Source organism: Panthera pardus, unplaced genomic scaffold, assembly GCF_024362965.1.
Source record: "Panthera pardus isolate Hobbes unplaced genomic scaffold, ASM2436296v1 HiC_scaffold_7, whole genome shotgun sequence".
NCBI classification, from domain to species: Eukaryota; Metazoa; Chordata; class Mammalia; order Carnivora; family Felidae; genus Panthera; species Panthera pardus.
Window position 1 is genome coordinate 17,122,241 of NW_026527002.1, and position 25,036 is coordinate 17,147,276.

Below are 25,036 nucleotides of genomic sequence, written 5' to 3' on the forward strand. Positions count from 1 at the left end.
TTTATCCCCGTTCGTTTATTTAATGCTTTTTCACTGGCTTCCATGTCGTGTCTCTACTTTTCCTTTCCAAAAAGTGCATCCACTCCCAGGACTTCTGCTTTACACAGGTGATACCCAGAGCTTTGTCTCTAGCTTTTTTTCTTTTTTTTTTTCCCCTTAAGCTGCTAAAGTCCAGGCCCTGATTTACGTGGTCCTAGTGCTTCTATATATCTGGGTGGCCTAAGAAGCCATCAGAATTAGAACATCTCAAATGAACTTTGCATTATCATTTTCCTACTCTTTTTCGGGGTCCCATATTTCCGTTAGAGCAGCATCAGCCACACCCATTTTGAAAACTCACAGGCTGGTCGCCATGAAATCTTTAAAAGTCTAGAATACATCTGCTCCAGTTCATTTCATTCCTAATGCCCTAGATTGGGCCGTACATCTCTTAGGACTGTATCAGTAGCTAGAAACTGATTATCATCTCTTCCTCTACCCAACCCATATTCCACAATAGCAGTAGGCATTGATTACCAACACAAAAATCTGACCATATTTTTCCCTGTTAAAAACTTTGATGGATTTTTTTTTTTTTTTGGCCTGTGTAATCATAACGGACTTCCAACAGTTATAATCTGATTGAGACTCACCCAACCGTTTCATTATCAATGGACTCTCTTCATTCAGCCCCAGAAACCTTATGTTCAGATGAAGCACAGATGAAATGTTCTGAACACAACATATACTTTAAGATCATTGTATTTATGGCCACTGAGAAACTCTGAACTTTTCCGCCTATATAATAGCAAAAGGACAGTCTCAATTACTTTACTTTGGTAAGTGGCCTGAGTTCCAAGTAGTAGGGGTATGGATTCAGTAGTGTAGATCTGTTGGTTACCCCTGTCTTTGGAAAAGTCCTCCTGTCTTCACCTCTCCTCCAATTAAATCTTTATCAAATGCCACTTTTAAAGTAGAATTCATTGCTTTTTCCCTATGACCCACTGTATTAAATCAAAATGTTCTATACCAATAGAAAACATTATGACCCCTACACAAGGACGATGCTGTTTTAGGAACTATTTAATACATCATGTTTCTTTTGTACTTCTTAGTACATTAATATTTCTTTTATAGCAAGTTTATAGTAAGTTTTTTACATGTCCATCATCCCTTTCTGTACTTTCTGAACAATAGGAATCATATTTTACTCATCTTTGTAGCCCCAGTGCCTATGACAGTCTAGTATCTAATAAATACTAAATGCCCAATAAATATTTGATGATGAACAGATGTGATGGTCGTCTGACTTCTCCAAATTGGCAACTCCTTGATGGCATGATCCAATCCTGAATCATTTTATCCCTAGTACCTAATACAATTATAGATATATACTGTTCCAATTGCTGATTGCTATCTTTAAATGAATTTTACAAATTCCATTCTCATTACCAAGGTTTAATATTTTATGTTGGTTACTGATAAAAGATTTAAAGCCAGAAGAGGCCTTATCATCTAGTACAACCCTTTCATTTCCTGTATATGAAGATACTGAGCCAAGATAGCCCAGGTGATTGCCGCATAGCAACTAGGAAATGCTAGATCTAGGACTAAGTTTTCAGATTTTCTAGTTTAACTACACTTTACTTAGGTTGACTTTTTGTAACAACTTTTACCACTTTCATTTTTTAAACACCCCCTGCAAGGGGACATCATCATCTAATATTTAGTTCAACAACCATATTTTGGGAGCACTTACTCTGTAAAGAGACAGTTGAGGTTCCTGTTCTTAAGTTTGAAATCTTGTAGAGAATCTCATAAACTACTGTTGATAAAAAATATTATTGAGAGCAAAACTTTGTTTTCTTTTGCATAGGAATTTTAAGTTGGGAATTTTACCTTATTTCATTTCACTCTCAATTTTAAGTATAACAGTGTGTAAGATTTTATTAGAGATCGTGAGGTGTAAATTCTAATATATTTTATCTCTAGGTATTCTCATCTTTTCTATGTGTTTCACCATCGGTACTCTTTACCAGCAGTTGTTTAATCAGTTTGTAATAGAGAAGACTCAGTAGGAGAAAATGTCAAATCTAAAAATGAAAGAGGCCGCCCTTATCTATCTTGACAGAAGTGGAGGCCTCCAAAAGTTTATAGATGATTGCAAGTTCTACAATGGTATGTTCAGTAAAGGTGACTGTATATTTTAGAAACTTTAAAATTCCTATGTGCAGCTATCCTCATTTTTATGTTTGTATTTTTACAGATTCAAAACAAAGTTATGCGGTCTATCGATTCAGTATTTTAATAAATCCCTCTGATATTGTTGAATTGGATGCTGAACTTGGAAATTACATTTTACACCAGCCACTAAAAGCTGCTCACGTTTTTCAATCTGTAAGTTAAAGAAAGAAATAATTTTATGCCACATGGCATTTTTGGTAACTTTGTTTGTTTGAAATTACAGGTCTGTTTTGTTGCTGTTAAGACTCTTTCACTAATTGGACAATTACAGACTGAAACTCAAGTAAGTTTTCGTTGAATTTAACAAAGAAAACCAAGGTAAAGTAGTTTGAATGTTACTTATAAATAAATATTTTATATTCAATTTTGTTTATTCATATTTTATTTATTATTTTTAAATAATAAACAATATTTTGTTTATTTTAAAAAGTACTACATTTCTTTCAGATTCAATAGACCATCTTAAATACACATCTTTATTTCCTGTATTATCATTTATAACATTAAATATTTTTATAATAAAACATTTCAAACATACCCTAAAATAAAGAGAATAATACTGTGAACCTCCATATTATGTCATTCAGATCTAATAGTTTGTAATATTTTGCCATACCTGCATCATCTTTTCCCCAAAATATTTTAAAGAAATCCCAGACATCCTTATGTCCCACCTACATACTTTACTATCAACCTCTAAAAATTGTGGACATTTTTCTTATATAACCGCAATGCCACTATGACCCTTTACAAAATAACAATAATTTTTTGGTATCATCTAATATCCAGTCTATATTTAAATTTACCCAATTGGGCTCTCAAGAGTGTTTCACAATTTATTTGTTCAAATCAGGATCAAAACAAGGTCTACACATTGTAATTGGTTTTTATATCTTATTAAATCCTTTTTAATCTAGAGCAATTTCCTCCCCCTTCCTTTTTATACCATTGGAATTTTGAAAAACCTAGATAATTGTCCTGTACAATGTCTCATAATCTGGATTTGTCTGATTATGTTTTGTGGGATTTAAAAAAAAATTTTTTTTTTTTAAATTTTAATGTTCATTTATTTTTGAGACAGAGAGAGACAGAGCATGAACAGGGGAGGGTCAGATAGAGAGGGAGACACAGAATCGGAAGCAGGCTCCAGGCTCTGAGCTGTCAGTACAGAGCCTGATGCAGGGCTCAAACTCACAAACCATGAGATCATGACCTTAGCGAAAGTCGAACGCTCAACTGACCGAGCCACCCAGGTGCCCCATGTTCTTGTGTCATTTAACTTACTCTCCCATACCCCATTTTTCTGGAAAAAGGGAATTTGCTCTTAAAACTTGCTTAAATTCAGATTCAACTCATTTTGACAAGAATACATCATATTTAGTGTCATGTATTTCATATTGTGTTACATTAGGAGAAATACACTCTCTGTTGTCCACTTTTAGTAATCCCACATTTGATTAGTAGGTTTGGGTGATGTCAGTCTGATCTCTTCAGTATACAGTCTCCCATCAACTTCCACCTAATAGTTTTTGCAGCCACTGATGACCATTGCTTAGAATCCATTATTTTATTGAAGTTGCAAAACTGTGAGTTTTTGTAATTTTAGCAACCTTTCTGAACTTATTAACTGAAATTATTCTATAACAGAAGTTTTCTCTCATCGACTATTTGGTTACCCTGAAATATACTTTGTACCAGAAAGGCAGAATAAATGATTGATTCTTTCCATTTATAAATTTTCAGAGAATAATGAGTTGAAATCATTATTTTGTGAGCCTCTAATGATGACCAGTAATTTTTTGGGTTTTGTTTTTTATTTTTTTATTATGAAAAATTCATGAATTTAAAATATCTGACATCTGATATATTAATATATGTGATGTATTTAATATATTTAAAATATATCTGATATATTTCAATGAATCTTTATCATTCCTTTTGATGTTTATTTTATCCTACCTTTGGTCACTGGGAGTCCCTTAAAGCTGGCTTTTATGTCCTTTTGACAGATCCCATGTTTTAGTTTTTTGTAAATCCCTTGGTTTCTGGCACAAGGAGATACAGCAGGTCCATCTGGTATATTTTCCACCCCAGACCTGGAGTCAGCCATTTCTCTTAAGCAGTTTAGGTTCCTTTTGGTGAGAAATTGTATTTAAGAGATCACAATCTGGGCACTAGAAGTGTTCATTACTATTGGGTTGTCATTCTTTTACAGGTCTTTTCAATGGATATAGTCAGGAAATGTGTGGTTTTAAATAAAAATAATGAGTTCATAATGATATTTCCAATTAAAATGTAAGATTTAAGGGTTTTGCATCTTTAATTTTATATTTAAATCTTTTTTCTTATGCTTACATTTTGTTTCCTAATAACACTAACAAATCATTTATTTGATTTACTCCACAAATATACTTATATATTGTACTTAATACAATACTTATATATTGTACTTATATACTTATATAATGTAATGCAAGTGCAATTAGATCTGCAATTTTATTAATACCATTTTTTCCATTCTTATTAGATTAATATAGTGCTGAAGTTAACACATTTACCTCCTCTGCGAAGTTATAGTCTTGATCTTTGTGAATTTCCACTTGATTATGCATCTCAAAGATTTTATATGATGCAAGGTATTGTGATTGCAATGACAACTGTAACCAAGTACACACAAGGTGCAAGATTTCTTTGTTCAGATGAAGCATGCCCTCTGTCGAAAGGTAGATATAAAAATGTAAAATCAAAATACCAAGCAATTATTGTTTAATCCTAAATCAGGTTTATCATTAGTTATGAAACATTCATAGAGTAGAAAGAACGGAATAAAACTTGTTGTCTTATGTTTGTACGTTTATTTTGCATGATCTTGAAGTACATTCTGTCTTCCCCTCTTTTTTCCCACAGTTTAACAGTGCTCTTGGATTACTGAAGTACTTGTTTTCACACATTGTTTCATAACTGTTTGTTCATGCTGTTTCCTCTCCATGTAATGTCCTCTCTCAGACCTTTGCCTTAACTTCAGTTCAGTCCTTCTCAGGACATCTTTTCCATTCATCTCCACTTATCATTGGGTTGGATGCCATTCTCTCTTCTCTCTGAACAGTCCAAATGAAGACCACATATTGAAATTATCTGTTTCTTATTGCTGCCTTTTGAAACTGTGTGTTTATGTATCTATATCACCAGTGCCTTAACACAGTACCTGCCAAGAAAGAGCCATGCAATAAATGTTAATTGAACTTCTCAGGAACCCACGTGCAAAATTGAGTTAATTATACTTTGAATTAGATTAATTTTAAAGGATTGAAAATGGATAGCTAAATCTAAAAGTAAATTTTAGCTTTCCTTTGTTTACTTTTAGGATTTGAGTATATAAGAGTGCATGTGCCTGGTGCTACTGAATCTGCAACAGTAAGAAATGACTTTTTGTGTAATCTGTGTTCATCTTCACTTCAAGAAGACAGAAAATTTAGAGTACTTGGTGGTAAAAATGCATTTACATTTTGTAATTATAAGTTTTAAAATAGTGTTTTATATCTTAATGTGGAAATTAAATTGAATGTGTATTCAAATACCTAATTCTTTTTTTTGCTATTTGCCTTAAGATAAACAGATAGTTGAAATAATCACAGCAAAGGCACTTCATGCTTTTCAAGGATATTCCAATAGCCAGCCATTTAGGTTTCAATCTCTTACAATTTTTCTAAGGGGTAAGTAAGTTTTGTGTGAGCTAAAAGCAAATTGCTAAAAAATGTAAGACTATTATTTATGACTGTTGTTTATGTTTATTATATTTATGTTTGTTTATGACTATTTTATGACTATTGTTTATGACTTATAAATTGGTACTTCTATAGCTTAAGAATCATAGGTCTTTTTAAGAGTGTTTTCAAGAGTCATATTTAGCTAATATATTAATTATTCATTGATTCATACATTATTTACTTAAAAAGATATTAGCACCTTCTATGTCCCAGGCACTGTGCTAAGTCTCAGGGACACAATTACTTATGGTAAAGACCTCCCATTATTCTGTGTTGTGTCTTAGGTAAATATTGGGGTTCTTTTAGAATGTAAACTTCATGAAGGTAAGGACATAGTTTTTTGGTTTTTGTTATTTTTTTTTTTACTGCACATAGTAAAAACTTAATAAATATTTGTTTAAAAATGAATGAGGGTACCTGGGTGGCTCAGTCAGTTAAGCATCTGACTTCGATTCAGATCATGATCTTATAGTTTGTGAGTTTGAGCCCCACTTTGGGCTCAGCATTGACATTGTGGAGCCTGCTTCAGATTCTTTCTCTACCCCTCCCTCTCTCTCTCTTTCAAAAATAAATAAATAAACTTAAAAATAATGAATAAGCAGTGACATATGATTAATTGTTGAGAACTTCATGAGTAGAGACCTGTGAGTAGACTGAGTCTGCCATGGAGAAAATCATCAGTGTCAGTCACCCAGGAAAGAGATGAGTCCTCACTGAAAAGCCAGAACAAGTGAAAATGAGGGTGAGGCTCAGCCTCCTTTCTTGGGCTGAAATTTGAGGAATTAAACTATTTGGAAAGAGAGAGCTTAGATGTCAACCGTGTATAGGAAACTCAAGAGTTAGGAAAGTAGAGACTCAAACAAGAACTCTTTCCACCATGGCCTAACAAGGATGAAGCAGGTATGTAAGCCCAGATGATAATGGTTCATTTTTATATAGCAGTTACTGTGTGCCAGGCACTGTTACATATTTTAACTCATTTAGTTGTAACCCTATCAAGTAAGTTCTATTGTTATCTCAATTTTACAATTTGGAAACTGAGGCACAGAGAAGTTACTTGTCCAAAGTCATATAGCTAGTACATGGCAGAGCCATGATTCAAATTCAGGCCTTCCAGCTTCAAAGTCTATGCTTTTATCTACTTAATTCTGTTAAATACCATATACAAACCATACAGTGTATAAATATAAGTGGCTATCCAACTTATATTTTAGTAGAAAACCCTTTCTTTAGATAAACTTTTCCATGGAACCTAAATGAATTTTTAGAGATTAAATTAATAACAACAGACCTTTTGAGGTTGATATTAGAAGAAATACCAAGACTTCCTGATCTCTGTGCTTTTCTCGTGACCTTTCCTTGATCTCAGGATACATCTACCAAACTCTATGATTCCATGGAACAGTTGAAAAATTGTTTGCTTTTATTTTCCCCTTGTAATTCATTCTGTATCCTTCAGTTAGTTGATTTTGTTTTTGTTTTTGTTTTTGTTTTTTTTGGGTTGGTTGTTTGGTTTGGTTTGTTTGGTTGGTTGTATTGTTTGGTTGGTTTGCAGTTTTTATTTTCCCAATTTTCAAGCCTGATTCTTCCCTTCCAGTCTACAGGGTACACCAATATGCTCTCTGAAACTCCCCCCCCCCACCCCACCAAAAGAGTAGAGAGATTAAGAGAGAGAGGAGAAAAAAAATGATGGAGAAGATCAATGTTTGATCTTCTTCACAGAGAGAAGCTAATCCTGTTCCTCCTTATAAGTCCTTTTTTTCATAGCTTTATAACCACCCAACTTCCGTTTAATGGAGGATCAAGATTTTTAGTGTATGTTTGTAAGATAAATTTTGAATTTGTGCAAAAGCTTTGCACAATCTGTAGGTATGAGAAGGGAAACCTAGCATAGTACAAGGAGATAAGCAGACCTAGATGTGAATTTCAGTTCTGCTACTTACCATTTAGTAAATGCCTTCTGCAAATCACTTAATTTCTCAGTTTCTTTATATACAAAGTGGAATAATAATATCTAACATTTTATAATTAGATGATGTATGTAACATACCTTGGCTATATCATAGATGGTGAAATAAACCTTTTAAAATTATTTTCTTCCCAAATTAAATTATTACTTATAAGATCATTTTTATTAACATTTATTGTCATTTAATGCAAAGATATTTCATCTTAAATACAATGATCTTGTTTTTCCTTTCATTGTATTATAGGAGACTATCTAATTGCTATGTCTCATGCTTCTTGAAGTTAATTCATCATTGCCTATAAATATCAAAATTTATTAGCAATAAAATTGCCTCAATTTACATTATTAGTGCCACTCTATATAGGTATTATACTAAACAAAAGTAAATACAACTAACTCAACTACTGAATTGTTACTAGTTCTAGATCATTGAACCATTTGATCACGTACAAGTTTCATTTAGTGAATACATGTTTTCTTTTGTGTTTAATAATTTTAGATGAATCTGTGAGTAAAATGAATATAGGAAATGAGTATAAAATTATTGGAATTCCAACCTGTGTAAGAACTTCACAAACTGCTGTCTGTATAGAGGCAAACAGTATCATTTCTTATAATCCAGAAGGTAAGGAAATTATTAGTATCATATTTAAAAAATAATTAAATTTAAGTCCTTGTGTTTATGAAATAAGTATTTTTTTTCAGGAAATAAGTATTGTTGGGCACTCTTTTAAGCTCTAGAGATATAGTTGTAATCAGGACAATCAAGGTTCCTTCTCTTAATCATATGGTAGACAGTGAATAAACCTATAAACTAATCAATAAGATGATTACAGATAATAAAGGCTGTGAAAGAAAGAAAATGTGATAATGTAGACCCTTGCCCAGAGGAAGGACTCCTTTTTTTGCCTAAACTTTATTTTGATTTTTTTCATGATTAGCAATGAGAAAATTGTGTCCAGATGTCAGGAGTTTGAGATTCACTAAAAGGTTTTTCACCCCACCTTTTGTTTCACCCCACCCCCATGTTAAGTAACTTGTTGTCTGAGAAAAAGACCCAATAAAATAGCATCCTATTCCTCATCTGAGTTCTGAACCAATCAAGAAATAAGACAAAAGAGAAAGGCAGATGGGGGCCAAAATACCACCTTTATTACTAGTAATTTCCTTTAACAACTCCAACACAAATAAGCATTAAGTAAAAGAGGAGAGCAGACCTACTCTTTTAACTTGGCATATAAATATTTAAATGTTCAGGAAGGACTGGTTAAATCTTGAATAGATTTAGATTTTAGATTTTAGATTTATTTATTTGTTTGTTTATTTATTTATTTATTTAGGAATCACTAGATAATTGTCTGCAATAATAGAGGACCAAGTTGAGTTAAACGCAAGTAGATTCTAGGGGCACCTGATGGCTCAATCGGTTAAGCATGAACTCTCAATTTTGGCTCAGGTCATGATCTCATGGTTGTGAGATCTGGCCCCTCAGGCTCTGCACTGGGCATGGAACCTGCTTAAGGTTCTCTGTCCTTTTCTCTCTGCCCTTCCCCTGCTCACACTCATGCATGTGTGTATGCCCTCCCCTCTCTCTCAAGGAAAATAAGTAAAGTAAGTAAATAAGTAAATAAGTAAGTAAGTAAATAAATAAATAAATAGATAAATAAATAAATAAAAATCTGTCTGGGGCACCTGGTGGCTCAGTTGGTTGAGCATCCAACTCAGGATTTTGCCTCAGGCCGTGATCCCAGGGTCATAGGATCTAACCCAGCACTGGGCTCTGTGGTGATAGCACGGAGCCTGATTGGGATTCTCTCTCCCCCTCTGCCTGTCTCACTCATTTGTGTTCTCTTTCTCTCTTTAAGATAAAAAAATAGTGGAGCCTGGGTGGCTCAGTCAGTTAACTGTTCAACTTTGATTTTGGCTCAGGTCATGATCCACAGTTCGTGAGATCAAGCCCCAAGTCAGGCTGTGTACTGACAGCAAGGAACCTGCTTGGGATTCTCTCTTTCCTTCTCTCTCTGCCTCTCTCCTGCTCATGTGCATGCTTGCCCTCTCTGTCAAAATAAATAAATAAATATCTAAATAAATAAATAAAAATTTAAAAAATAAAAAATAAATGCAGTTAGATTCTAGATACCTCTGCTTGTCTTGAAGAGAAAAGCTTCTTTGAAGAATAAAAATATTGAACAAAGAAAGCACTAATGGACAATAGATATTTTAGTGACATTTAAAATATTTTCTTCTGTGAGGTATTCCCAGATTTATTGATTTGGTAGGAGAACAGGACTTATATGTAGGTGAGAAAGTGTGCTTTCTCATGTTGCATTCCAGAAGTAGGCAGATTTAACCACCCAAATGTGGCAATAGCTACACTAAGGTAGGCTTCCCTCGGTCCATGGCCATGGATGAATAGAAGAAATCATTGCTCTATGATGGCAGCTCAAGAGTTAGGAGAAAGAACTGGCTTATGCATGCATAGCAATTCTTCTCAATGATCAAGTGGATTAAAAGGCTCATTTCAGGAGCTGGACAGAGTAAGGGAGTAGACAAGATCTAGAATGTTACAGTATAGTACAGTGCAGTGCTTTCAAAGTAGTAGAGAATAAATCTTCCTTTTTATTTGTGTATTTTTATTTATTTGTTTTGAGAGAGGGAGTGAGCAGGGGAAGGCAGAGAAGAGAGAGAGAAAGAGAAAGAGAGAGAGAGAGAGAGAGAGAGAGAGAGAGAGAATATCCCATGCAGGCTTTGCATTGCCAGCATGGAGCCCAATACGGGGCTTAAACTCTGCAAACTGTGAGATCATGACCTGAGCCAAAACCAAGAGTTGGATACTTAATCAACTGAGCCACCCAGGCACCCTAAATCATCCCTTTTAACAGCAACATTCAAAAATTTCCCCTTCTGCTGGTTAGCCCTCACTAAAGATGATATTATTTCAAACATATAGAAGCAAACACTGCAATACAGGTGCCCCATGATCTGGCTTGGTTTACATAGGTCTTAAAAGAAGAATGAGGGATTTGCTTGTACCCCACAGCCAATTTATGTAGACACATGGGGTAACTGTTTCATTTTATTACATTCCCTGAGGTAAAATTGAGAGACCAGAGTGACCTTTAATCATAATTTAATATTATAAGAATTTGAATATGGCATCGCTAGAAGAGCTACAATTTGGTAATATTTTTGATAAATGGGATCAGATATCTATAATGTCATTTTCTTATTTTAAAACCCTTTTTAATATATGTTTACTTTCAGTTCCTTCAGGAATAAGCGACAATTTTAGGTATCTCCTCTCTTTGACTTCCAGCTCATGCTGGAAATTTACAGCGATACTTGCCAATATCTTTGCATCACAAATTGTTCCTCCTGGGACTTACAATTTGCTCAAGCTATGTTTGCTGATGAGTCTAGTACAGACAAGTGACCGTAACAAGGAACTGAAAGATTGCCTGGATATTTTAATCATGACAAGTGATACTCTACTTGTAGACAGGTAAAATATGTGACATGAATGTTTTCAAATTATAAATTGGTCACACATTTATTTGCATAAATCCTTTCCATGAGCATTATTATAAGACAAATGTTTAGAATTATCTGGGCAGTATAAATATTTAAATAAACTTTTATTAATGGAGTTCAAAACTTTAAACACAGGAATTAATAAATTGGATATTTGCTTTCAATATTTTGAGGATTTAACCACTCAAAAGTTTCAACCAATTTTCCCACTCACACCTTTACAAATAAATATATCCTTCACAGACTTCCTTTTCCTTTTCCTCAATCCCTAACTCAACATTCCGCTTTTGTACTTTATTTTCATTTGAAAGTAATCTCTCCCACCCACCCAAGAACCAACAAACCATTGTCTTATTTTTCTACAAGATTCCATTCAATAATACTGATTCACTGTGCCCAAATAAGGCTGTGAAAAGTACCAAAATTACTGTTCTGGGACTATCACTCTAACTTTGGAATAAGCTTCTACTCAGCATTTTGGGGCTCCCCATAGCAAGTACTATTTTTAAAGTAACTCACATGTTCAAAAAGCTAGGAACAAGCTTCTTGTATTCATACCTTGGATGCATTTGTAAAGCAAAAACAAATTTATAGAGAGAATTTAAAATTTTAAAAATGCAAATTAAGTTTGTTGGACAGATGATGTTTTGCTAAAATTTAATTTTAGCAAATTAATTAAATTTCAATGTAAATGTGGTACTAATTGCTACAGATTGCACCAATTTAATCCTCCACTGATGAGCATGAGAATATTTCTTTCCTCACAGCCTCACCAACACTGGGTATGGTCAAACTTTTAAATCTGATGGATGGAAAATGGTATTTGACTTTGAATGGCATTTTTTAAATTAGAAGTAAGTTTTAGTGGGGCACCTGGCTGGCTCAGTTGGTGGAGTGTGCAACTCTTTATCTTGGGGTTGAGTTCAAGCCTCACATTGGGTGTAGAGATTGCTTAAAAATAAATTAAAAAAAAAAAGTTTTAGCATTATTTAGAGCTTGTAAACTCTTTTTTTTTTTTTTTAAGTAGGCTTCACACCCATTGTGGAGCCCAATGCAGGACATGACCCTAAGATCAAGACCTGAGCTGAATTCAAGAGTCAGATGCTTAACTGACTGCCACCCAGGCACCCCAAAAGCTTGTTAAACACTTTTATTATTTTTCGATAAACCTCCTTGACCATTGTCACCTTTTCTATTGCTTATTTCTAAATGATTTGTGATACCTCCTATAAATTAACGCCTTTGTGCCTTTTCCTGTTTGTCATTAACCTTTGACTTTTCCTATGGTATTTGGGGTAGTACAAGAGATTTGAGGTTTTTTATTTTAAGTTAAAATTTATAACTAAATAATCAGTAAATAATCAGATCTTAAGTATATAATTCAATGAGTTTTGATAAGTATATATATTGCGATAACCACCACCACAGTAAGATATAGAACATTTCCATCACCTCAGAAAGTTCCTTCAATCAATTCCTATCTACATACATAATTTCTGTAACCAAGGTCAATTTTCCTCTTCTTGAACTTCATAAAAATGGAATCATACAATGCCTCTCTTGAGACTAGTCTCTTTCACTCTATATGTATGTGAGGTTGACCCAGTTGTGTGTATCAGTAGCTCATTGTTTTTATTGATGAGTAGTAGTCTATTACATAAATATAGCAGAATATGTTTATCCATTCTCCTAGTGATGGACATTGGGTTTTGCATGTTTTGACTATTATAAATGAATCTGCTGTAAACATTCCTCTACAGGCCTTTTTGTGGATCTATGTTTTCATTATCTTTGATAAATACCTAGGAATGGAATTGCTTTGTCATTAGATAGGTATATATTTAACTTTATAAGAAACTGCCGAACAGTTTTCCAGAGTGATTATACCATTTTACATTCCTACTAACAACGTAAGGTTCCAGTTGTTTCTATCATCACCAACATCTTGATGGTGTCAGTCTTTTCTCACTTTAGCCATTCTGGTGTATATGAAATGGTATCACATTATGGTTGTAATTTTCATTTCCCTGATGACTACTGATCTGAATTTTTTTCTATGTGCTTATTGGCTGCTCATATATCTTCCTTTATGAAGTGTCTGTTCAAGTCTTTTGCTCACTTTTAAGTGGGGTTGTTCTAGATGCATGTCCTTTGTCACATATATGTGCCATGAAAATTTTCTTTCAATCTAAAACTAGTATTTTTTTCTTAAAAATGTCTTTGATGAGCAGACTTTCTTGTTTTGTTGAAATTCAATTTTTTTTTTTTTTTTAAGTTTAGTGTTTTCTGGATTCTATCTAAGAAATCTTTGGCTACCCTAAGGTCATGAAGATACTCTTTTATATTTTCTCCTAGAAGCATTATAGTTTTATCTTTTATATTGTCTTTTATACATCATAAATTTTTGTATATGGTGTGAGGTAGGAATCAAGGTTAATGTTTTTTTTCTATGCATTTATCCAGTCTTCCCATACCATTTGTTGAGAAGAATTCCCTTCCCCATTGAACTGCTTTGGTACCATTGTTGAAAATCAGTTGAAGTGGGTATAAACTAGGTTTAAAATTGAACTGGGTATAAATCTATTTGAACTCTTTTCTGTTATTTTGACCCATTTGTCTATAATTATGCCAATATCATAATTCTTGATTATTGTAGCTCTATGTAAAGTTTTGAATCAAGTGGTGCAATTTTATTCTTCATTTTCAAGATTCTTTTTCATTATTTTAGGTCCTTTGCATTTTCTTAGAAAGTTGAGAATCCTGCATTTTCTTATAAAGTTTAGAATCCAGAGGTTAATACTACTCACCTACCCTCCAAAAAAGCCCATTAAAGATTTTTGTTGGAACTGCATTTAACTTATAAATCAATTTTAGGGAGAATTTAAATCATAACAATGTTGAGTATTTTAATCTATGTGTATCTCCATTTGTTTAAATCCCCCTTAATTTCTCTCAGCAATGTTTTATAAAGGTCATACATACATTTTGCTAAAGTTATTTCTAAATATTTGAAAATATTGATACTATTAAAAATGGTAGTGTTTTATTAATTTCATTCTTCAAATATTTTCTGTGAATATAGAAATATAATTGATTTTTGTATTTTGACCTTACATTATATAACCTTCTATCAGTATTTTAAAAGTTCCTCATTAGATTCCAATGTGTAGACAAGTTTGAGGCCCATTTTTCTATATAACTAGGTTCTGAGCCTGCCTGCATATTAGAATTACCTGGGAGAAGTAAAAAATATATATATTTATGACTGGCCCACCCCAGGAATTCTAATTTCATGGTTTGGGGTGGGGCTTGACATTAGAATTTTTTAAATCTCCCCAGGTGATTTTAATGTAAGCTAAGGTTGAAAAACACTGCTCTACAGGCTTGCAAAAGTTTCTTTCTAAATCTCATTCCCCCATTTTACAAACCAACATCCAGTTCCTTGGAATGGCATATACACTAGAAACTTTATATCAACTTTGTTGCAGACTATGAGTCTGGAGTTCTCTCTTGTCCAGCAAGAGAGCGGATGCAAAATTGAATATGAGGGAGGCTAATGTCCAGGAGGAGACAAGAGCCCCAAATAGGGGTTTTATCTCTGTATTTATTGAGCTCACAAGATATTACCCATATGAGGAATGTGAAGAAAACAAGATCTTACACATGTGATGAACGTGGAGAAAACAATCAGACAGTAATCATTAATTTGTGTGTGTAAGAAGCAAAGGGTCTGGGGGGGCAAGTGGAGTTTGTGATTAAAGTACATTGGTACCAGATGGAAAGTAATTTCCTGCAGGTGATATAACAAGTTACTAGTTACAGTATCTCGATAGCTAACTTTGGATGCTTTTTGCCTCATGGTGACAGCTTTCTGCCCTAAGCTTTTTTCTAACCCATTTATGTTAGTAGAACCCATTTCCCCACATAACCTGTCCACATTTAAGGAATACTACTTCACCCTTTTGTACTATATGTCTGTGTCTATTCATCATAGTTGATTTCACCAATGAGCTGATTTCTGTGGCATCAGATTTGAAAGCTAAGCTTAAAATAATCATCATCCTTTCTTAGAATTTAAATTTGAGAAATTAAGAGGCTCAGGCAATTGGCAAAGAAATTAGAAAACAAGAAGATGTATCAAGAGTTACCATGATATATAGGCAGCAGGAATAGTCGTGATGGGCTATTGGCAAGCCTAAATGCAAACATTCTGAATAAACAAGAGAAAGCAATCCGTAAAGAGGAAGGCCCAGATCAAATGTCATCTCTTTGTACCTTTCTCTAACTTCCTTCCTGAAAGAAATAATATTCTGATATGGATGCTCTCATGATATTATTTTAGTACTTATCACATTGTGTTTTAGTTTTTTATGTCTCCTTTGCTAGGCTGTGAGCTTTCCAAATTAAGGACCAAGTCTCAAAAGTGGTTTTATCCCTAACAAAAGTGTTCACTAGGGCTGGGGTACCTGGCTGGCTTAGTTGGTAGAGCATGCAGCTCTTGATCTCGGGGTTGTGAGTTCAAGTCCCATGTTGGGTGTAAAGATTACTTAGAAGTAAAGTCTTTAAAAAAAGAAAAAGTTCCATGGGGCGCCTGGGTGGCTCAGTCGGTTAAGCGTCCGACTTCAGCTCAGGTCATGATCTCACGGTTCGTGAGTTCGAGCCCCGCGTTGGGCTCTGGGCTGATGGCTCGGAGCCCGGAGCCTGTTTCGGATTCTGTGTCTCCCTCTCTCTCTCTGATCCTCCCCCATTCATGCTCTATCTCTCTCTGTCTCAAAAGTAAACAAACGTTAAAAAAAAATTAAAAAAAAAAGAAAAAAAAAAAGAAAAAGTTCCTTACTAAACACTGAATCAAATTTAATTGTGTAGCTGTTATACATTATGACTTCTGAAAATCAAATAGTAAATGATAGTAATGAATAATTTATTTTTTCCTAGGCTTTTGAATTTTAGTATAAAACTTGTGCCTCGTGGCATACGTCATCCAGTCTCTACTGAAATTTTTCCTACTCTATCCAGGAATAAGTATGGAACTGGAGCAGTTAGCATTCAAGCTGGCAGTGCTTTGCTAGCTAAAGGTGGTATCTGCTTTATAGGAGACTTGGCTTCACACAAAAAAGATAAACTAGAACAGCTTCAATCAGGTAAACAATATTTTCTCGAATTAATTTTCACCTGTTTAACTTTTTAAAAAAATTTTGTTGATGAATTGGCCTTTTTTTTTTTTTTTTTAATTTACTTCCAAATTAGTTAGCATATAGTGCAACAATGATTTCAGGAGTAGATTCCTTAATCCCTTACCCATTTAGCCCATCCCCCCCTCCCAAAACCCCTCCAGTAACCCTCTGTTTGTTCTCCATATTTATGAGTCTCTTATGTTTTGTCCCCCTCCCTGTTTTTATATTATTTTTGTTTCCCTTCCCTTACGTTCATCTGTTTTGTCTCTTAAAGTCCTCATATGAGTGAAGTCATATGATTTTTGTCTTTCTCTGACTAATTTCACTTAGCATAACACCATCCAGTTCCATCCACATAGTTGCAAATGGCAAGATTTCATTCTTTTTGATTGCCGAGTATATATACCATATCTTCTTTATCCATTCATCCATCCATGGATATTTGGGCTCTTTCCATCCTTTGGCTATTGTTCATAGTGCTGCTATAAACATTGGGGTGCATGTGTCCCTTTGAAACAGCATACCTGTATCCCTTGGATAAATACCTAGTAGTGCAATTGCTGGGTCGTATGGTAGTTCTATTTTTAGTTTTTTGAGAAACCTCCACATACTGTTTTCCAGAGGAGCTGTACCAGCTTGCATTCCATCACCTGTTTAGCTTATAGTCTCATCAGTGTCAAGGAATTACTTAACAGTTAAGATCATATTGTACACATTTTAGGAACTGAGAAATTATATTAAATGGCACTTCTCATTTTACCTGTATTAATAAAGAAAGGAATTTAATATGAAAATGCACTGTTTTAATTTTTCTCTCAGTTGTGCTAACATGTGAATTTGTATTGGGCCAGATTTCTTTTCTTGTCTTGTCTTAGTGTATTAATTAGGACTTCAACTCTTATGCTGAAAAACAGTGGTGAAAGGAGACATCCTTGACTTGTTTCTGATCTTAGCAGGAAAGCTTTGAGTTTTGTTACCATTAAATATGAAGTTAGCTGTAGGTTTTTTGTAGATGTTCTTTTTCAAGTTGAAGGAGTTCCCCTCTATGGTGAAATACACATAACATAAAATTTACCATTTTAACCATTTTTAAGTGTACAATTCAGTGGCATTAGGTACATTCACAATGTTATGTAATTAATACCACTATCCATTTCCAGAATTTTTCATAATCCCTAACAGAAACTCTGTACCCATTGAACAATAACCCTATTCCCCTGTACCTCCAGCCATTGGTAACCTCTGTTCTACTTTCTGTCTTTATGAATTTGTCTATTTAAGAATCTCTCTTCTTCTTATTGCTGAATCATATCCCATTTTATGTATATACCACTTTTTAAAAAAATTCATTCATTAGTTGAGAGAAACTTAGGTTGTTTCTGCCTTTTGGCTATTGTGAATAATGTTGCTGTGAACATGAGACCAAGTATCTGTTTGAGTCCCTACTTTCACCTCTTGGGTGTATACTTAAAAGTGGAATTGCTGGGTCATAAGGTAATTCTATGTGTAGCTTTATGAGAAATCACCAAACTGTTTTCCACAGTGGCTGTGCAATTTTATATTCTTACAAGTAAAGCATAAGGGTTCTAAATTCTCCACATCAGTCCTATTACATTTCATAAGTAATAAAATATTTTTAAAGGAAAAAGCTTTTTATATTAGTACTCTTAATAGCATCTTTTCCCCTGCTTTTGATTAAGGAGCCCAGATTTTTAGTTTACACTAGGCCCCACATATTAAGTAACTGGCCCTGGGGGTGCCTGGGTGGCTCAGTCAGTTAAGTGTCCGATTTCAGCCCAGGGCATGATCTCATGGTTTGTGAGTTCAAGCCCCGCTTCAGGCTCTGTGCTGACAGCTCAGAGCCTGGAGCCTGCTTCAGATTCTGTGTCTCCCTCTCTCTCAGCCTCTCCCCTGCTCATGCTCTTTCTCCCTCTATCTCAACTTTGGATAATAAAACATTAAAAAAAAAAATTAAGTAACTGGCCCTGGCTACTAGAATGGCAAAAATTAAAAAGACTGAAAGCAGATGTTACCAAGGATATGGAAAAACTGGAATTCTTATATACTGTATGTGAAAGTATAACATAGTGCAACCATTTTGAAAACTGCTCTGGCAGTTTCTATAGAATTAAATATGTATTTACCTTATGACCCAAGAGAAAGATAAATATAAAGAAAAGACTCTCTTATCATGAATAAAGAGAAGTTTAATTTGAGAAATATTTGGAATATGGAATCCTAGGATTGAATCCATAGGTTTAATGGTTATAAGGGATGAAGGAAAGATAAAAAGGAAACTATGTTGTTTCTAGATTTTTGTTTGTTTGTTTGGGTTTTAAGTAGTTGGATAGTGATTCCTCTAATTACAAATAATGCACACAGAGCCATTTGAGAAGGAAAAATGATGAATTTGGTTTTTAGCATGTTGAATTTGAGATATATTTTCCCCTTGTCATTGTAGTTTATATTCTCTATCAATCTTATTCTCTTTCACTCTCATACAGATATCCTTTTTTTTCCACATAAAAGAATATTGCTTAATTTCAGCCCCCCTTATAAGCCTGCACTAATATAACCAGTGTCTTAACCCTCTGCCTATACTACCCAGACACTGACCATAATTCTAGCTACATGCTTTGGACTGCTGTTCTCATCAAGCCATGGGACACATAAACTTTCAAATATTTTTCTTGCCTTGTTTTTTTTTTTTTTAAAGTCTAATAAATATTTACTTATTTATTTTGAGAGAGAGAGATAGAGAGCAAGCAGGAGAGAGGCAGAGAGAGAGAAAGACAGAGAATCCCAAGCAGGTTTTGCACTGCCAGTACAGAGCCCGACCATGGGGCTCAAACACACGAGCCATGAGATCATGTATGACCTGAGCCAAAATCAAGAGCCAAATGCTTAACCGACTGAGGCACCCCTCTTGCCTTATTCTTTTTATTAGATCCTCCAATTAAGCCATATCTTATAAAACAACCAAATTTACTTGTGTCTTTACTGTCCCACATTTAGACAGTAAAATTCTATATAATAGTATTTCTTATTAAAAATAATATTTGTTAGTTATTTATAGACATATAGACCAAAATAAACTTAAATAACAAATGGGCAATGTCTTTTTACTTAGTTGTGGAAAGCAGAAGCATCACAGTATACATCCCAGGAAAGAAGTTTGGGGATGATATTAATCAACAAATGACTTTTCCAGTTCAGTGCAGTTTTTGGTCTTTTGTTGATATGGATTCATCTTCAAGGAGAAATATGCAGAAAACCAACACTCTCATTGGTCGGATGGTAAGGTATATGTATTTTTTATTTTTAGAATGTTGTTTATGGAATTTAATCACAGATTTTGATCTTAATGTTTTTGTTGTTCTTAATGTTTTGTTATTAACCCATTTCTATCCTTAATCAGGTACTAGAACTAAATAACAGTGCAATTGTCTGAAAATTTTCATTTTTTTTAGTCGTGCAAAGCAGGTGTCTGTTTACTAGAAATTATTATTTGAATAGGCAGTAGAGTAGGCTTTAGTGAATAATGTGTAAGAAATTAATAAACAGCATTAAAAATTGGTCATAGTAAGTTCCCATGCTATTCAGGAAACACTTTAAATAATAATTAATAATGTCAAATAATGAAGTAAAAATAATAGGTATATAACATATTATTATAATATACATATATTAATAATATAAATAATTATAAACAGTATTTAATTTATAATTATCTAAAGTGTTTGTGGAAATGCCAGAGTTTCATGTTTGCCTTTTACATTTTCATTTGATGTAGGATTGCAGTTTGATTCCAGCTAATCTTGTAGAAGCGTTTGGATTATTGATTAACTGCAATGAATCATCTTCTTCCTACCCACTTATTTCTACTGTGCAACACACTTTAAAGAAAGCCATCAATCCTGAAGAGCTCCTTTATGTAGCTTCTAAGAAGTTCACAACTGAAGATTTTGAAAAGGTAGAGGTAGAAGAGATGATTACCAAGAATACATGTGCTAAGGTTTCTCAATTTAAATAGAACTCACTTTCAGCATCCAATTTTATTTATTTAGAATTATTTTATTCCAAGTCCCTTTCAGCTTTTAAATATTTTAAGGACATTGCATAGAAAATATTAAGGATTATAATTAAATTAAAAACTGTGTAAAGACATAAATATTAAAATGTTAATTATTTGCACCACTATCCACATGGCTTTAAAACTTCTCAATAAAAAGAAAACCAATAGAATATTTCTATAGAAAATTATGATGAGAGGCTGTATAGGTATACAGTTATTTACATTTTACAGACTATTCACAAGGATTTACTTTATGTAAATGCCTTCAGAGCTCTGACTTTAGAGAATACCTGTCATGACTCACTAACCCATTTCAATGTCCTGACAGGGAAATATGCAGCATGTTCAGAGAACCTGAGAGTAGATGATGTAAATTCAGTAATGATTTTTACAGCTATTAAAGGTATACAAGTATTTACAAGTGAAGCCCTTTTAATATTAACTATTCAGAAATCTATCCACACTAAAGTATCTGGATAGGATAGATAAAAGGCAGGGAATATTGGGAGTGGGAATCTATGCGTCATTAACAATTTTGTTCATACCTGCCTTCTTTGTAGGCAGATTGCATGGGTAAAAGGTTGAAAAGTGAGGTGAACTTAAAACCGAATTATGAACATTGTTTATTGATGTAGAATAGAAAAAGAACAATATTTATGATAAAGTAGCTCTTTTTGTTTGTTTTAGTATATAAGAAAAAAGTAGTAGTCTCTAGGAATTAGGGTACTATATATCTATATCTATATCTATATCTATATCTATATCTATATCTATATCTATATCTATATCTACCTATATTAATGACCCAGAGAAATTTTTGCCCAGTTTTTCCCTGAAAAACAACAACAACAAACCCTTGGAATTTATTAATTAGGTATTTACTGAATATTTTATATATATTAACCTATTTCGCTCTTTTATATTCTCACAAAAAAATAAAGTTTCTTCTTTAAATAGTTTATCATTTAATTGAGATATAAACAAAATATATGAAACCATTAAGGGACAATTTAAGTGCTAAGCTGGGTGGTGCTAACTATAAGTACTTTAGGAATTCAGGAAGGAAGATATCAAGTAGAATGCAAGAATTGGGAAGACTTCAAGGAGGTGAGACTTTAGTCCTTAAGGAAAGGTATGATTTAAATGACAGGAAGGATGGGCATTCTAAACAGAATTAAAAGTAGGAGCAAAGATATAAAAGTAGAAATGAATATACATGGAAAATCATGAGAAGACATAACTGACTGGAGCAAAAATTTTATTGTAGAGTCATTGGGATTAAAATTTGGCAAATTTACAATAAGCCTTGAAGCTCCAGCCAAAGATTTTATAGCTGATTCATCGGACTATAGAGAACAGTTGGACTTTACTAGGCTTGTGAAACACCGAAAATGATTTCTCCAGAAGATAAATCTGTCCATTACACAAAACAGATTGGATGGAGTGTGTCACTGCCTGGGCTCTCCAAGAGGCTGACTGAGAGTTTAGTGTGCCATTGTTTATTAGGGAGTGCTCCTCTAGCTCTTCTATCAATACCTGTGGAAGGGAAGAGGAGCAGGATTGGGCAGAGGAGGTAGTCAAGCTGCCGATGCAGGCCCAAAGATAGCCCCACAATGATCTCTGGACTTAAAAGAGACCCACCAGAATTGTCCTGCTTTGGATAGAAACAGAGGGACTTTTTTACAATACCCGCCCCCACTTCCGCTGCAGTCAGTCATTTGATATAGACTGTCCTGAGGCATTCCCTGAAGAAGTTGACAACTGAAGACCAATGCTGACAGCACTTCCAGTAGCTGGGGCAAGTCCTTTCCTGAGGACAGAGATAGGTGGCATATTACTGTGACTCCATATGGTAGAACCTAGAGATGGCTACTGATATTATTAATGGTATTAATTTCCAATTGTGAAGGTCTGGAGGCAACTGTGGAGTGTAAGGAGAATAAAGAAGAGAAGATATATACAGATCCTTTAAAAAGTTATATTTAAAATATAATATAGTTAATAGCAACCTTATTACGATTAAATTTTCCTTTTGATTCTGAGTTGAAAAAAGCAGAAAACAACCAGGATGTTGAAAAGTCTGGAAATGATGTCCCTGAATTAAGGATTTAAGGGACTGAGAATCACTCAGAAAGAATAAAAGCAGGAAGTTCAGAAAAAATAGTGCTAATCATTATGTTGAAGGCTTATTGGAATCTCCAAGGCCTACCTTCATAGTAGTTAACACAGTGCCTTCCATATTGCTAGTGATCACTTGTGTTTAAAAGGAAGGAAAAGGAGAACAAGTAGCTCTAGGGCCCATGAGAGAAAGTTATAAGGAAATAAATTGTCAAAGAATTAAAGCTATTCAAAGGGAAATGAGCTGTTGAGGGAAGCCTCTCTCCCACAGAAAGGAGGTGAGTGAGCCTTTTTTCCACTGGAAGCAAAGACTTGATAGTCATTCAAGTACATTGCACAGAACATTTCTGCACTAAGAGGGAGGAAGAGATTATTCTGGCTAAACTGTAATAATATTTACAAGTATAAGACTATGATTTAAAGTGTTCAATGACTTTGGGACAGCCTCAGATATTTAACGAACTTTGATGTAAATAAAGTATGCAAACTTTGGATTTTTGTAATATAGATTCTATAACAAAGTTTGAATTTCTTAAATTTTTCACATTTTTAATTTAGCTGCTGGCTTTTGCAAAGAATTTGAATGTAGAATTCAGTTTGGAGGCAGAAAGAATGATCCATGGCTATTATCTAGCAAGTCGCAGAATCAGAACAGATTCTATAAGTGGATCAAAACTGTCAGCATCTGCATTAAAATATTTGTAGGTATTCAACATAAAACTTTAAAGCCAGTATTGACTTTTAAGTGATGTGTTTAATTAACTTATTTATGTTTCACTTGTTTCTTGAATTGCTAGTTGGTTGATATCTCATTTATCTTGTTTCAAAAGAATTTAAGGTGACTTAACAATCGCTATTGTTGCATCATTTGAACCTCCAATACATGTTTTCACTAAGTTATTTTTTATTTGAACCTCTGTATGAGATGTGTCTGAGTAAAGTGCACTGATTTGAAATACAAATGATTGATTTTTTTTTTAACGTGGCTTTTTTACACTCTAGGTATTTTTTAGTTGAGCCTAGAAAAAATTCTTTTTAAGTATATTATTCTGTGTACTTTTAAAATACTTTAATAGACACATCTATTATTGTTCCTTAAAGTTTTTTAAAGCTAATTTTTATTATAAAAGTAAAGTATAGACACCGTAAAAGAAAAGTCTAAAGTAATAAATAAGGTGTCCAGCTAACTCTACCCATTGCTGTCCTACTCTCTAGAGAGATTGTCACTGTTAACAGTTTTTATGTATTCTTCCAAAAATTATCCATTTATTTCTTTTAATGTTTATTTATTTATTTCGAGAGAGAAAGAGAGGGAGAGAACACACTAGTGGGAAAGAAGCAGAGAGAGACAGAGAATCCCAAGCAGGCTCTGCACTGTCAGCATAGAGTCCAACACGGGGCTTGATCTCATGAACCCAGAGATCATGACCTGAGCCGAAACCAAGAGTCAGACACTTAACTGACTGAGCCACATAGGCGCCCCCCAAAATTATCCATCTAAATACTAACGTGTACAAATGTGTAATTTAAATTTATGATGTATGTTAAATACATATTTTATTTGAATATGTTATATATTTGTCAATGAATATGTTAAACATATTATAGAGAAAGACAGTTTACTGACTTAGGATGGTTCAACTTACGATTTTTTTTTTTTTTTAATTTTTTTTTTCAACGTTTTTTATTTATTTTGGGGACAGAGAGAGACAGAGCATGAACGGGGGAGGGGCAGAGAGAGGGAGACACAGAATCGGAAACAGGCTCCAGGCTCCGAGCCATCAGCCCAGAGCCTGACGCGGGGCTCGAACTCACGGACCGCGAGATCGTGACCTGGCTGAAGTCGGACGCTCAACCGACTGCGCCACCCAGGCGCCCCCAACTTACGATTTTTTGACTTAATAATGATGTGAAAATGATACACATTCAGTAGAAATCATACTTCGAAGTTTGAATTTTGATCTTTTCCTGGGTTAGCAATATGCAGTACAATACTCTCTTACTGGGCAGTGACAGCAGGCTGCAGCTCGTAGTCAGCCATGAGATTAAAAGGGTAAAACTGATAACCATGCTGTATCCATGCAGCCATTCCGTGCTTTACTTTCATTGCAGTATTCAATAAATTATGTGAGATAGCCAACACTTTATTATAAAATCAGCTTTGAAGGCTGATGTAAGT

The 25,036-nt window shown here is 34.0% G+C and overlaps 1 protein-coding gene and 1 long non-coding RNA gene across 2 annotated transcripts in view; one reads left to right on the plus strand and one right to left on the minus strand.

Moving 5' to 3' along the window:
• Nucleotides 1–1,859: 1,859 nt before the first annotated feature.
• The window catches only part of MCMDC2 (minichromosome maintenance domain containing 2), a 37,835-nt gene continuing 14,658 nt past the window's right edge, over nucleotides 1,860–25,036 (plus strand). Inside the window, exons 1-12 of the mRNA XM_019453202.2 lie at nucleotides 1,860–2,157; nucleotides 2,246–2,376; nucleotides 2,447–2,506; nucleotides 4,751–4,946; nucleotides 5,588–5,710; nucleotides 5,832–5,936; nucleotides 8,459–8,584; nucleotides 11,224–11,461; nucleotides 16,426–16,631; nucleotides 19,795–19,961; nucleotides 20,458–20,637; nucleotides 23,416–23,558. Of these exons, the coding sequence (XP_019308747.1) occupies nucleotides 2,064–2,157; nucleotides 2,246–2,376; nucleotides 2,447–2,506; nucleotides 4,751–4,946; nucleotides 5,588–5,710; nucleotides 5,832–5,936; nucleotides 8,459–8,584; nucleotides 11,224–11,461; nucleotides 16,426–16,631; nucleotides 19,795–19,961; nucleotides 20,458–20,637; nucleotides 23,416–23,558 (1,769 nt within the window). The 5' untranslated portion in view covers nucleotides 1,860–2,063. The remainder of the gene's footprint in view (nucleotides 2,158–2,245; nucleotides 2,377–2,446; nucleotides 2,507–4,750; nucleotides 4,947–5,587; nucleotides 5,711–5,831; nucleotides 5,937–8,458; nucleotides 8,585–11,223; nucleotides 11,462–16,425; nucleotides 16,632–19,794; nucleotides 19,962–20,457; nucleotides 20,638–23,415; nucleotides 23,559–25,036) is intronic.
• On the minus strand, nucleotides 4,942–23,668 carry LOC109269306 (uncharacterized). Its single transcript, XR_002081014.2, has 3 exons — nucleotides 23,621–23,668; nucleotides 22,429–22,549; nucleotides 4,942–5,428 (listed from the first exon to the last, which is right to left on the minus strand). It is a non-coding gene; the product is annotated as an uncharacterized LOC109269306 (long non-coding RNA).